Below are 14261 nucleotides of genomic sequence, written 5' to 3'. Positions count from 1 at the left end.
CTTGCACAGAGAATACTCTTCACATAATTAATAAATAAAATAAAGTAAAAAAGCCAGATATAGTTAATTGTCGTTTAAGCTTTTAGGTATTGCCGTTGGATTAGGGAGAGAAAAGTATGAACAAGTTGTAACAAGGCAACACAACCTCTATATGACCGATACCAATGTCTGCGTGTAAAGTCTCTAAACATTTGTCATCACTCCAACCTCTAGTCAATTTTGCTGCACCTTGGCCTGCACCTTCCTCTTTCACTCCTTTCTCTCTCTCTCTTTTTCTTCTCTCTCTTAATCCCTTTTAATTTCCCTCCTCGTTTATTTGCCTTGTGACCAAACTACACACAACAAACAACAACAACAAAAACAATACATAGCTGTTCTTTTTTTGTTCTTTCATTTTTTATTTTGTGCTATAAGAAAAACCAACATGAGAATTGGAAGCAAATTATTAATCAAAGGAGCTGAAATGGGTTTTTCATCTAAAGAAGAGAAATCCAAAAGAGTATTAAGGGTGGTGAAGACACTGTTTTTCTTAATCACCATGATTCTTTCACTTCTTCTTTTTTCTGCTCCTGTTCTATTGGTTATTGCTGATGCTCTTCTTCCTTCAGCTCTTCTCTCTACACTTTCACCTGTTTCTATTTCTCCGTCGATTACAACACTCTCTTCTCATTTCAACAACTACGATTTTCGTTACTCTCTCATTGATATACCACTCGTTTCAATAATTAGATCCTTCATCATCTTCTGTAAGTGAATATAAAAAGTTGATTTTTTTTAGTGATTTTTAATGACCCTTTTGGATTCTGATTCTGATTTTGAAAATGGGTATTTTATATTTCTTTTGTAGGTGTTTATAGTTTGTGTGATGGACCAAGACTTTCGAGAGGACCTTATTTGGGAGTTACTACGATGTGCTCTGTTTTGTCTCTGTTGTTTGTTTCGTTTAAAGCTGTTTATGTGTTCGGAAATGGAAGTGGGTATGTTGGAGGATCAGAAATTGCTCTGTTCGTTTGTTCTTGTGTGTTGGCTGTGGGACATGTTGTCGTGGCATATAGAACAAGTTGTAGAGAGAGAAGAAAGCTTTTAGTCTACAAGATTGACATTGAAGCTGTAAGTGTTCCCTTCAATCCATATACCTACCACTTGCTTTGGCACATAAATTATTGGACTTTGATGGTAGATCATAAAATTTGCATATTATACAATAATCTTTTTAATGTATTTACATTTAATAAAAGCCTTATACTACATTCAATTTATTTTTTTAATACTTTAATAAAACTTTAATCAATACTTTTTCTTTTAATATTGAATCAGCATCCTATATGCAAATGTAGAAATGTACCGTTAATCTGAAATAATCGACCAGTAATTGAGTTTTTTAAACATGTAATTGTGAAGATTAATATATATCAAGCAAGAGAAGTCAATTCCTAAAATATAATACCTCGAAAGATGAGTATCCGACTTTTAAGTCGAAAATATTCTGTACAACTTTAAAAAAAAAGATTAATCTCTTTAACTCTTTAATCAATCAATTAATAAAAGCATTGATTGTTATTTTCCAATATTATATTTATATCTTAATATTTTCAAAACAGATAATATATATAGTTTAAAAACTTTTTAAATAAAGTTTTATCTATGATAGTGATTAAAATTATTAAAAATTGTAATAATTTATCTGAAACTTAAATTAATAAGGTCTTACAATGAGTTTGAAATTTGGAATTATCGATAATTTGGAATTTATTTAAATATTTGTACTATAAAATTTTCATTAACTGTTTTAAGATTATAAATATTATTGACAATTTTAATTGATAAATTATAAGAATCTACACGATAATTGAATCTTTTAGAATGTAATTAAGCACCATTTAATGAAGATCCCAAGTAGTTTCCAGTTTGCTTTATTGCTATGGAGTTAGGTGACTTTGAGAGGACATGTCGACATGATGTGAACTAATGGGAATTTTAGTGAGGTAATAAGGTCCCACGTAACGTAAGTACCATTGAAAATCAAGGAAACTTCATTAAGGGCCTTACTTATTGGTATTAGAACATTATAGGGGTTGATTTTCCTTTGCCTTCTAGAAGGTTAATACTTTGATTTAATGATGACAATTCCTCTTCAATGCTTTAAAGCAAAATTCAAATTAGCTATTTAATTTTTCAGCTTTGGCAACATATCACTTTGCTGACTTTTCAATACAGCCAATTTGAGGTGGTTGGAGTTGGGCATGGTATGGGGATTATATTTGTCTGTATGCACTATGAACACACGCGCAGTCATAATTATCTTATATTTTTAAATATATTTTAATTATTTTTAATTAAAATTATATATTTTTAATTTAAATCATTCAATTTTAATCAAATAATTTAAAAGAGTGTTAGTTTATGATTACACACAATTCAAATCTATGAGAATGTTGTACTCCTAATCAAATCAAAGAGTAGTCTAAAAGATACTTTTTCCATTGAAGTTATTCATCCAAATGGTCTACCCTGAAATATTTTTTTTTTATAAAACTATTTTTGTCTAGAAACACGCTGATTGTGATGAAAAAATTAGGACTTGGTCAAACTTCACATGTATATATATTTTTTCCTCGTCATTTGTTATTCAAGCCTAATGTTCAAAGAATCTATGCAAATGGGAACTAGCCGTCCTAAATTGGTGAACAAAGTTTGACTATACAAAATAATTTACAAATATTACACTGATCTTATGCCACATGCGAAGATATGGTGTTAATATATTTTTTTTGGATAAATCTTAATATACTAGTATTATTATTTTTGTGCCTTTAAGATAATGGTAAATGTTGCCAACGCAATTGGACCCTACAAGTTGGAGGCTGCCCACTAGCAAAAATTAACAATAGGCTTCTTCCACTAAATTATTCCCATGTGATTCTCAGGCCATATTTACATATTTATCCTAAACTATATAAAGTGATTAAAAGATTAACCATGTTCAATTTTTAACATTTTTGCAGATTTCAGCTTGCACAAACGGGTATCCTAGGTATCCAAAGATTCTTCAAGAAGAGAGAATCAAATGATCATTCACTATGTGGCACTTAGAGATTAGAGGAAATATATATATAAAAATATAGATTTTCAACTAACAGCTTCAACAAATATATTAATTAAGGTCTCATGTTCGTCAAGGAATGCTACTGGTAATTAATAATTTTCTTTTAGAGATTAATTAATTGTTTGTGTTGTAAATTAAAATAGTGATTTTTGAAATCAAAATCTAATTGCTACTCTTTTTTATTTCAGGTTTATCCTAAGGATACCAATAATCTTTGACACCTAACACTGATTATAGTCTAGCTAGTTTATACTCCACAGCTACCAGGAAACATAAAGTTGTTGAATGGTGTTTATTTAGGTATATGTATAATTGTACACAACAGAGCTTCATCTCTGTCCATTTATGTAATGTTTTTTTATGTCTCATTTTTTTGTTTTATTTACGGGTTGATTATTGTATCTTGTTGTATATATATAAATGAATGGATTGTTATAATGGTCAAAAGCCAACTTAAAGTATGAATCAATTATTAAATAGTTACACTTAGATATCGTTTGATCAAACATTTGTGGACTTCAAATCTTCATTGTGCATAATTACGGTAAATCACCTTGACACAGTAATATCAACTATTTTTGTTACATGAAAGAAAAAAGCCATAACAAAGAGATGGGAAAAAAGAGCAACAAAAAATAATAGCTACTCACTTATATAAATCACCTCGGTGGCAATAAATAGGAGCGGAGAAAGTTCAGTTCTGAACTAGAAGTGCATGAAAACTAAACCAAATTAATTTTCAATTTAAAAAAAATTGAACAGAATCAATTTTCAGTTCAAAAAACCGAACCAAACTAATTTTATAAATCGGTGAATTGCTTTATTGTTCTGAACCCAACCGAGTTGGTTTTAACTTAGTTTTACTTGTTCAAATTGAATTGAATTGTTATAATATGAATAGTATCGAACCGCACTGCTTTTGTATCAAATAGAACCAAACTATTTTATTCCTATAAGTTTTGTTGTTGTTCATATAGGCTAAATTTTACATAATTACCCTAATTACTTTTTAAAAAATTGGTTCGATTTTTTCAAACTGAAATCTAATTCGGTTTTAGTTTTTAAAAATCAGTTCAGTTAATAAACACATTTTGAGACAATTCTTTTTTAGATTTAAACTATTTTCAAGTTAAAAGTTGTTTTTCAAATATTTATTTATTCAAGATTTATAGAAGTACTATAAAATAAAAATATATTTGTTTTCTAAAAAAGTGATAAATTTCATTAAAAATAACTATATCAGTATATATACGATAAAAATACTTTTAGCATACATAAATTAAAAGAGTAACTATTTAAAGTGAGTTATATAATAGTATGAATTATATTAAAAGAATTTCATCATGTGCTTATAAATCGAACAAATATATATATATATATATATATATATATATATATATATATATATATATATATTACCGAACAACAAAACCATACATAACAACCCCTAGGATGTATGCTTGTTTGTCCTCTACTCTAAACTTGCCTCTTTATAGTGTATTTGAATGGAGTAATTAAAATTTTTAAGCAATTTAAATGTTTCAATTATATTTCCTTCATTTATAAATTTATTGTTTTGATAGAGTAAATGGTCATCTAAAGTTGAGTCATTTTTTAAAAAATCAAAATTTTTGAGGTAAAAATATAAAAATTAAAAGAAAAGTTGTTCAAAATAGAAATAAAAAATATTAGCCAAAACTGAAATTTGGGACTAGTTGAGGGACTGATTTGCAAATTTTGGAATTTGTAAGAATCAATTTGCAAGATTTAAAAAATCATAGGGACCAATTTCCAAAATTTGGAACATTATAAGGATCCATTTGCATAATTTGAAATTTTTTAGGGACTAATGTGAAAATTTTGAAACATATAGGGACAAGTTTGTAAATTTTAAAAATAATATATGAACCATTTTAAGATTCATATTTTACAAAGTCAAGAGATAATTTCAAATTCTTAAATTTTTGGTGGAATTTGAAATTATCTAAATTTGACTTTAACAAAAACAAAATGCATCATAAAATTACTTCATTATGAAAATTTTCTAAATTTATTATTCAAACAAAATAGTTACAATCAAGGATTTCAACGGCCATAAACTCCCTTAAAAAGATTCCTTATCTGAACATACTAAGTTGGAGGTGGGGGATGAGAAAGTATGGGAGGATAAACATCTTAGGAAATAAAAAATACTTCAAAATATGTCTTTTAAATATAGTTTGATTTCACATATTCAAAGCTGATTTGGATTCACTATAGTTGGAAGTTCCTGTATTCATATAATTAGAATGTCGTATCAATTCGATCAAAATTAGATGATTCATATTCAAATTTTATATTTTTAATTATATAATAAAGTGTATATTTTTAATCGTTCGATTTCGATCGAACAAACCACGAGATCCTGACGATATGAGCTTGAGATCTTGCAAATAAATGAAAGAAATTCAATTAAAAAAATAAAAGAAATATTCAATTAAAGAATTTGAATTGCCTATAATTATAACTTCCTTATAATTTCTAATTACCTCATCCAAACACACTCTTATAAAGGATAGGGGTTGTAAGAACTATGTAATGTTTTTAAAAGTCATCTACTCAAGGATTCCTATAGGTTGTTGTGTGCATTGCAATGACTTGTGAAATTGTGCACCAACAACATAAAAGTTGAAATGGATTATAAAGTAGTGGTTGATGAAGTTAACAATCATATAGAAAATATTTAACAATGCGCTATCACATAGGAGTGATATAATATATTTTATATCGAACATTGTATTTTTTTTTTTTTTTATTTTACAAGAGAAAAATCATATCATTTCATTTAAAATAATTGTCTAAATACAGGATGGTATGTAAAAAAGAATATTAGAATTAGCATAAAACTAAGATGCTTTTGCTAAGGAGTGGACAACTATGTTGGATTGTCTTTTAACAAAATTTACCTCAAAGTTATTCAAATTAGAGAGATACTCTTTGCACTTTATTTTAATTCCAAATTCATTATTTTATTATGTTCGGTTAGTCAGTATTTTGACCACTTGTAGACAGTCTGATTCCACAATAATGTCTTGATTTCTTCATGCATACTCCATAAAATTATTTCATACAAACTCTTAATTTATGCTTCTACCGCAGTTGGAGTGCGCCTGAACCAGACTGATCGTACTTGAATCACTACTCCATGTTCGTCATGTAAGCACGTGTCGCACCTGTAACTATTATCCTCTAGAAACATGGCCGCCTAAACATTACACTTTAGCGCTCTTGGTGGTAGTGCAATCCACTGGTTTGGGTGCTAAGGAGTAGTTTGGTTGTGCCCACTCCAACCCTTCTTAACAAGCTTCTTTCCAATCTTCCAAGACAATCATAACCCTACAAGCGACCTCTCTAAAGGACTTTTGATGGAATTGTTCCCACTCCAACCTACCTTACAAACTTCTTTTGTCGATTTGCACACTAAAAAACTATGTCGTTCATTTTCCCATTGATACAGACTACCCACACATTCTTACACCCCTAAGAACCCTCAAAGAATTACTTTAACTTTATTTGACACTTTTAAATTCCAATTTTTTTTCCAATTACCCAATACATGTAAGTTACACGAGTCAATTACATTCTCTATTATATGGTGATACGAGAACTTCACATAGTAGCAACCGTCTCTACTAAGTCTCCAAATCGGTTAATCTTGCGCTTCATTATTAAAAAGATGAATTTTTAGAATTTCTGAAGCATATCTGACATTAAACATCTCGTAATAATGTCTTCTCTCCTCTGATGGTTCGAATGGTCAATCAGTATGACTACACATCAGTTCTCACTACCAAGTAGGGATATGATTGTGACAAAAGCATTTTCACATACTTTCAACCAAGATTGTTTCTAAATACTTATATGTTGTCTATCACCAATATACCATTTTAGACCTGCCTTCATCACCACATGGGAAGTATAGATATTGCGCCATACATAATTTGGGTAATGCCCAACACGGGTTTCCAATAACCCCTCTCCTGAAAAATATTTAACTTTGAAGAATCGAAAAACTACAATATTTAATAGTTGGTAAAATAGTAAAAAGAAATTAAGGGTATATTTGACATTTTTAAAAATTGGTGAGGTTATAGTGTAAAATTTTCAATTTCAAATTGTTAAAAATAAATAGAAGGCAAAAATTTACAACGTCGTTTAACAGAACCTGCCGGAAGAAAAAACCAGCTACCATTGCAAGGGTTTAACAGAACCGTCACTCAGGTGAACGATGAAGATGACAGTGGAACCAACCTACTCTCCAAGTCCAACTCCCAAAGAAGAAGTCGAATGGGTCCCACTCCCAAAACACCCTCTCTTCACCTCCATCTCTCACGGCGGTTCCGTCACATTTTCCCGAAACCTACTTGCTTGGGACGGAGCCTCTCGCCTTTATTTCTGGGACTCCAACAATAACTGCCTTCATCGTCTATCTCTTCGCCTCGGCGATCCTGATCCTACTTCCGTTCTCGCCGCTTCTCCCTCTAAGGTCCTTCTTTCTTCTCTTTGCAACTTTGAAATTAGGTTTTTGTAGAACGAGAAATTAGGAATGTAATCAAATGTTAATCAATATTTGCAATTTGCGATGAATTTGAATAGGTGTTGCGAACGGATATTGTGCTTGACTTTGATGTTCATAGAATCTCCATCAATAGGAATGGAACAGCGATACTTCTTTTCGGTTCTGAAAGACTTTGTGTTATGTATCTTTATGGACGCACATCTAAGAAGGACGTAAATTTGATTTGCAGGTACATGTTCAGCTCATTGATCTTCTAGCACTAGGGGTTTATGATTGATTTGTTCTAGTTAACATGTTTCGGTTTTTCTTTTATATCTGTTGTTTAGTGAATATGAATAAATTGTCATTTTAATATAGTTCTAGTTTAGTTCAGAGGTGTATTGCATAATTTAGTGTTGTCAAATAGCAGCTATAACATAGTGGAATTTGAACAAATTACTATTGTTCTGCAATAGCCGTTATAGCAATGTAGTATAGCGGAATTTGAACATGACTCATGAGTGTAATTATTTATATTTTGATGTTGCCTAGAGTTAAAAACTTTTCCTTACCATCTTAGAGAGTTGTGTATACATGTTTTTGGGGATTTATTTTTGCAGGACTATTACTGTTGGTTCTCAAACACATTCCCTTGGAAACAATGATATTCGTGTATTGGAAGCATTATGGCACCCTTACAGTGATACCCATTTGGGTATCCTTTCTTCCGACTCAGTTTTTAGGTAAGCTTTTTATGTTAACATTCTTTTATCTAAACACATGTTGGTGTGGGATATTGTTTATTTACTGCGTGATTATGGTGTGATGTGTGAAGAGTGTATGTTGGTTGTTCAAAGGGTTTTATTGGTTAATGCCTGACAAGGGAATATATTGGAATAGTTTTAGAAGCGACGGGGAGTTAAGATATGCCGAAATTTTAATACTCCTGAGAGACCACACATATGAGGAAGGAAAGATCAGTATGATATTGTGACAAAATATTCAAAGAAATGTCTTAACTACACTCGTATTAGAAGTTTTTTAATGTTATGATCTGTATTAGTATAAGAGGATAACAAGACTACCTGACACACCCTCTAATTATACGAGTCCATTTTAAAAAATATTCCACGCAACCATTAGCTTATAAGTATATGTCTGACTGCTAAAGACTCTTTATGCTTATATCTACTATATCATATTTTTATTTTATTTTCTTGGCTTTTGATTGGATTATTTCTTATGCATAAAATGTTCATTAACCATAACAAAATGTTTAAACCCCAAGTCCCCAACATTCCATATACAGATGTCTTTTGTTTTGTTTATATACCTTGATTGGATATGTAGATATATAATTAAAAATTATGTTTTCACATTTCTCTCTAATTGCAAACTTGTCTCTGTAGGCTTTTCAATCTGGCGGTGGATCCTTTGCAACCAGAGCAAGAATATTATTTACAGCCTACGGGGCCTGGTAGATCCAGAAATGCCTCATCAATGTGCCCAGTTGGTTTCTCTTTTGGCGGAGAGCACTTGTGGGACAGGTTTAGTGTAAGTTCTGCGGATATTCTGTTCAACTTAAGATTTGGATATTCTGATTAGACCATTTTCCCCTTCATAATGCACAATTATAGTCTATCTGATTTTTCGCAGTCCTTGCATTTGTTATACATTTTCATTTCCCTTTTTTTTTTGTTAAAGAGATTGCTGCATTGTAGCCTTGATCATGTGGGTATTATGCTTTGGAAGTTATTTTATTATCGATGATATTTCTAAATTTGTTGTATATAAACCATTTAAGAGCTTTCACTTAATAGTCTAAGCTTTTGACAGAGTTGGTCATGGATGCATTGGCACAGTATAGCCTTATTTGATCCATGACTAATTGACACAACCTAGTAGGAAAAGTTTTCTGTTGTAATAATCTTCGTATTCAAAAACTTCATTACAGAAAGATTCCTTGATCTTTGAGGTTACTTTGCTATATCAGTAAGTATTCATATACTATATTTTAATCACTAGCTACTTAAATTTTCAGTTTTAAATATTTTGCTTTTGAACTATTGAACAGGTTTTTGTTGCATTCAGCGATGGGGCTATCTATTTAATTTGCCCTGTTGTTCCATTTGGAAGGTATTTTACTGATCTTATTTTACCCATCTGCATCTTTCCTTGATATGATTAATATGGCATGGAATATTTGACGGAAATTGCATTACTACATCAATGTCTGGGTCATTTGTAGTGTCCATTAGGTTTATGTTACAATTTAAATGCTGTTATTTTCTTTCAATTGATCACATGTTACTCATTGATACTTCCACATTTGTGGCTATTTTCTCTGCTTATCCACAGTCTCATCAAATGTGAATCTCTATTAGAATTACACAATGATGCTCATACATTTGGGCTAATATCAGCCAACTCTGTAGCGGCTAGTAATTCAAAGTTGGCAATCTCCTGGCTAGAAGCAACATTTCCTGAGTTACAGCATCAAGAAACTGAAGGAAACAGCTTGTCTATGCTAAGAGCTCATGCTTATGCTGTATTTGATGCATCTCTTGTCTTGCAGGTATACTTATATTCAAAGTTAGACTCTTGTGAGCTGTATCATAAATAGATGGAAAATTCCCTTTCGACAGTATGTAGTTGCAATGTCTAAATAATATGACTACTTCTTTATCTTTTGTTTTCTAGGGACCTCTGCGAAGAGTAGGTCAGAGTGGAAATGAAGATTTGGTCGGTCGTAGTGCTGAATGTGAGGGTCGTGCTGTTAGTTTTCTCTACAATTCAGTCAGCAAAGACTCTATCTTGGTGACTGCCTGGAGTGGTGGGCAATTACAGATAGATGCTCTAGCTGATGAAATCCAACCTGTTTGGAGTGTTGGCAGTCCACCTCGTCTTCGTCTTGATTCCCACGACGAAATTCTTGGCCTTGCTATGATTTGTGAATCAATTTCTGGCAGTCGTCAGGAGAAGCTTGATCATAATGCCGGGTTGGTTAATCCACCCCCTTTGCTGAGATTGGCTATTGTTGATTTGGCTCTGCCACGAAGAGCAGAAAACAGTTATAATATTGCATTGGTCATTGATACCCTTATGCCAGAGAGAATATATGCCCTTCATGATGGAGGGATTGACTCGATAGTGTTGCATTTTCTTCCATTTACAAGTCAGACAAATGGAAAGGATGATACAATGAAGACACCTTCTGTACATCCTGTTCTAAACACTTGCCAGAGTGGATGCACTTCAGAGCCTTCACTCTGCGGTTTTGTGTCATTGTCAGATTCATTTGGATATTCCTGGATTGTAGCTGTTACCCATTCTCAAGAATGTGTTGTGCTTGAGATGAAAACTTTGAACCTCTTGCTTCCGTTAAGTATTGATATGGAGAAGAATCCCATTCAATCAGAGGGGCAATCAAAAGAGAGATATATACAACCAATAATTAGCAAAGAACTACTTAGTGGGCCCAAGGAGGTAATTATTCCATGGGCCTCTCAAAGTTTACGTTCAGTTGCAGCTGACTCAATTGAAGGCCGATCAACATTGCACCAGTATTTCAAGTTGTTTCATGAAACTTATGTGGAATATGCACATAAGGTAGGACTACCATGTCATCCTTGCTTTTGCTGTGGTTGAATTCTGTTTCCTCAAATTGACCTGCCATATTTTTTTTTATATTTTCTAAAACTGGGCCTCATGAAGTCACCATCTTGTTCTGTTTGCTTTTGCATGAATATGCGCTTAGTTTTATTTGACATATTATTTAATTTTTTCTCTAATAACTAATAAGATTTGGCCTCAGCTGAAATAATAATTTTAGGCCAAAAGAGTCATTAATATCTGTAATGAAGGATTATTGTAGTTTAAATTATTGACCATAGTTTTTTTCAAATGATGAAAAGTTATTATTGATGAGAGAAGAGACTAAACGTAGTGTTGCAGAGATGTGAGTGTTATATAGTGATGAGTGGTTACACATTACAATATACAATTAGAAATACAAGCTTTGAAGTGAAAATTGGGGTAGACCCAAATGTACAAAAGATGGTAGAGTATCGTTTAAGGTGGTTTGGGCATGTGGGAAGACTCTTCAAAACATTGTAAGGAGAGTTGACTAGATGGAGAATAGTTCAATAGGTAGAGGTACAGAGAGACCAAAGAAAACGACAGACCAAACCATCAGAGATTTAGAGGCAAATAGGCTATCTTTATACTCCATACTTGGTAGGATTTTATTGCGTTGATTGACTATGTAGTCCACCACACCTAATGGGAAAAAACTTTGTTCTCGATGAGAATAGAGTTATTGATGATCACTTGTGTTATATCTTTGAATAAGAGCATCTCTTTAGAATATATTAGAGGTGGTGTATCATTGACAAATTATGTGAATTAGTTAGTTCAGTCAAAGTTAGTCCATTAGTTCTATATTATGCCTTTTGAAAATAACAGTTGGCTCTCGTTTATTGCATATACTTTCCTACTAGGTGCATCTGGAACTCAAGCATCATGCGCCTCAGTTGAAGAAAATCATTAATGATCAACATTCTCGATTAGGTGATGCACAGCAGAAACTTTTGAAAGTTGAGGAGAAAGAGTCTATATTACAGAAAACGGTTGATCGTGTAACTCAAATGCACAATTCTTTGGAGGAGCGCTTACAACGATTAAGGAACTTACCTGGTGCTCACAAAAAACCACTGTCCAGAGCAGAGCGACAGTTTAAGTCTGAACTTGGTAATGGATGCTTGATCCCTCACTTAAGTGTTTGTCTATAACTGTTAATAGAACTTCGAATCTTTTTTTTATAAAACTTTTAGCATTTAATGATTTGCAATAGACATATGCTTTTCCTGTCAACTCCTCCTCTGGACCTTGACAAGTCCAATCTCTCATTTTCCTAGCCTTAACCCCATTCCTGTCTCTGCATTATCAAGTTGTAATCTCTATCTATTGATAGTTTTTTAGAAGTACTTAATCACACCCTTATTTTTTCCAGACCACTTCAAGGAAGTTGAGTTGGATGCTTTGCATTCTTCTGTTGAGGCGCTAAGTGCGAGGCTGAGAAGGCACACACAAGCTTCAAAAGCTATTCAACAACAAAAGAAAATGCCAGGGAAGAAAATTGGTGCTGGAGATGACCAGATATCCATACTCAAATCGTCGCTTGAAAAACTTTCACTTGTAAATACTGAAAATTCAAAGAAAGTTAAGCTTGTTGAGTCCACATTGAGTAACAAAGAAAGAATCAGTGGAGAATCCAGTCTTCCTATGCTTAAAAACAGTTAGTATTTACCATCTGCGACACGGTGTGGTTCTCAGAATTAAGCTCCTATTGTTTGTAGTGTCACCATTTTTGTCACCTCAATCTGCCTCACCCAAGATTGTTTCACAGAAAGATAAGTTGGAAAGACAATTAACATATGTATTTACATTACAAATTTGTTTCATGTTAAAGGGAAAAAGAAGCAAAATTTGTATGTTGAATGTATTGTATCTGTAGCTAACTTCCTTATTAATTGTCAGCATCAGAAAAGAAATTCCACCGCATTAGTAATTAATTTTTTGAAATGGAACGTGCACACATGCTTTTCAAACTGGCTTCTCGGAGGCTCTAACTACTAAAACAATGATAGGAAACCTAATTAAAAAAAGGGAAAAAAAAAGTATTATTGATTGAAATTGAAATATTACAGAAGACTAACTCATTAACCCCAGAGCAAATACTCCTTATAGAAATGATGTCTCTATGCCCAACCTTGAAGGTTCTAATAGAAAATATGCAGAATGATAACTTCTCTTCCAACACTACCTCTTAAAACTAACTCTCCCTCTTTCTCTAATTTGTCTTTTGAATAACTTTAATTGGACTTTGGACAATTGGGCCTACAACATAGATACTATAAGAAACCCATCACTACCTCTTAAAACTAACTCTCCCTCTTTATTTAGTGTATGTGCTGCAAACGTGTCTATACAGTGGTGTCCAATTTCTTCCAACTTCTCACTATACATTATTAGGATAGTGTGAAAAAATATGAGAAGAGAATACGCGCAATATCTTGCGTTATCAAAGCAAGTGTCACTTTAGTGATAAAAAAAAAAAAATCATTAGCAGTAGCTGAAATGGATAATTGATCTATCTGGTCAATTTATGTTTGTCGCGACAGGAACATTCTTAGGACTTAAGAGAGTAATAATTGAGTTCAACAGACGTGTAATTAATTCTAACTTATGATAAATTGGTAGAGAATGCAGGTTAGTTTTAATAGAAAAATAACTTTTAACAGTTGATATGAATTATTATTATTATTATTATTATTATTATTATTATTATTATTATTATTATTATTATTATCCTTCCTTGGATATGTCAAAATTCTGGTAAAATTTATTGGCTGTGAAACATAAATATGAGAGAATTGATTAAAATCATATACAAAATTCTAAACTAGTTGATAAAATTTTATTAATTATTATTACATATATTGAATGGAGATGAACTGATCTATACTCTCAGCTTTCTTTTATCCTCCTTGTATCTCCCGTGTTCCCAATTCTCATGCTTGATCTTGATCCTTCTCTCCTCCTCACTATAATAGGATA

General features: G+C 32.0%; 3 protein-coding genes across 4 annotated transcripts in view; 2 read left to right on the top strand and 1 right to left on the bottom strand.

The window, feature by feature from the left end:
• Positions 1-121: 121 nt before the first annotated feature.
• Positions 122-3595, top strand: LOC101496112 (uncharacterized). 2 transcript variants are annotated; one of them, XM_027335114.2, is made up of 5 exons: positions 122-746; positions 848-1110; positions 2180-2246; positions 3006-3191; positions 3295-3595. In XM_027335114.2, the coding sequence occupies exons 1-4, from the start codon at positions 425-427 to the stop codon at positions 3032-3034; spliced, it is 681 nt and encodes a 226-aa protein (XP_027190915.1). In that variant the 5' UTR covers positions 122-424; the 3' UTR covers positions 3035-3191; positions 3295-3595. The 2 variants fall into 2 exon arrangements, with proteins under 2 accessions (XP_027190915.1, XP_012571344.1); XM_012715890.3 differs by lacking the exon at positions 2180-2246.
• A 3657-nt stretch (positions 3596-7252) lies between these two features.
• On the top strand, positions 7253-13142 carry LOC101495791 (nuclear pore complex protein NUP88). The gene is made up of 9 exons (XM_004500423.4): positions 7253-7631; positions 7742-7893; positions 8264-8386; positions 9053-9197; positions 9718-9779; positions 10002-10218; positions 10344-11252; positions 12143-12392; positions 12655-13142. The coding sequence occupies exons 1-9, from the start codon at positions 7374-7376 to the stop codon at positions 12942-12944; spliced, it is 2406 nt and encodes an 801-aa protein (XP_004500480.1). The 5' UTR covers positions 7253-7373; the 3' UTR covers positions 12945-13142.
• An 884-nt stretch (positions 13143-14026) lies between these two features.
• The window catches only part of LOC101495460 (3beta,22alpha-dihydroxysteroid 3-dehydrogenase-like), an 8545-nt gene continuing 8310 nt past the window's right edge, over positions 14027-14261 (bottom strand). The window contains exon 8 of the mRNA XM_012715891.3: positions 14027-14261. This exon is cut by the window's right edge and continues 23 nt beyond it. Within this exon, the coding sequence (XP_012571345.3) occupies positions 14164-14261 (98 nt within the window). The 3' untranslated portion in view covers positions 14027-14163.

This window comes from Cicer arietinum, chromosome 5 (genome assembly GCF_000331145.2).
Source record: "Cicer arietinum cultivar CDC Frontier isolate Library 1 chromosome 5, Cicar.CDCFrontier_v2.0, whole genome shotgun sequence".
In the NCBI taxonomy this organism is placed as follows: Eukaryota; Viridiplantae; Streptophyta; class Magnoliopsida; order Fabales; family Fabaceae; genus Cicer; species Cicer arietinum.
The sequence above is the reverse complement of the archived record's forward strand: the minus strand, read 5'-3'. Positions and strand labels throughout refer to the sequence as shown.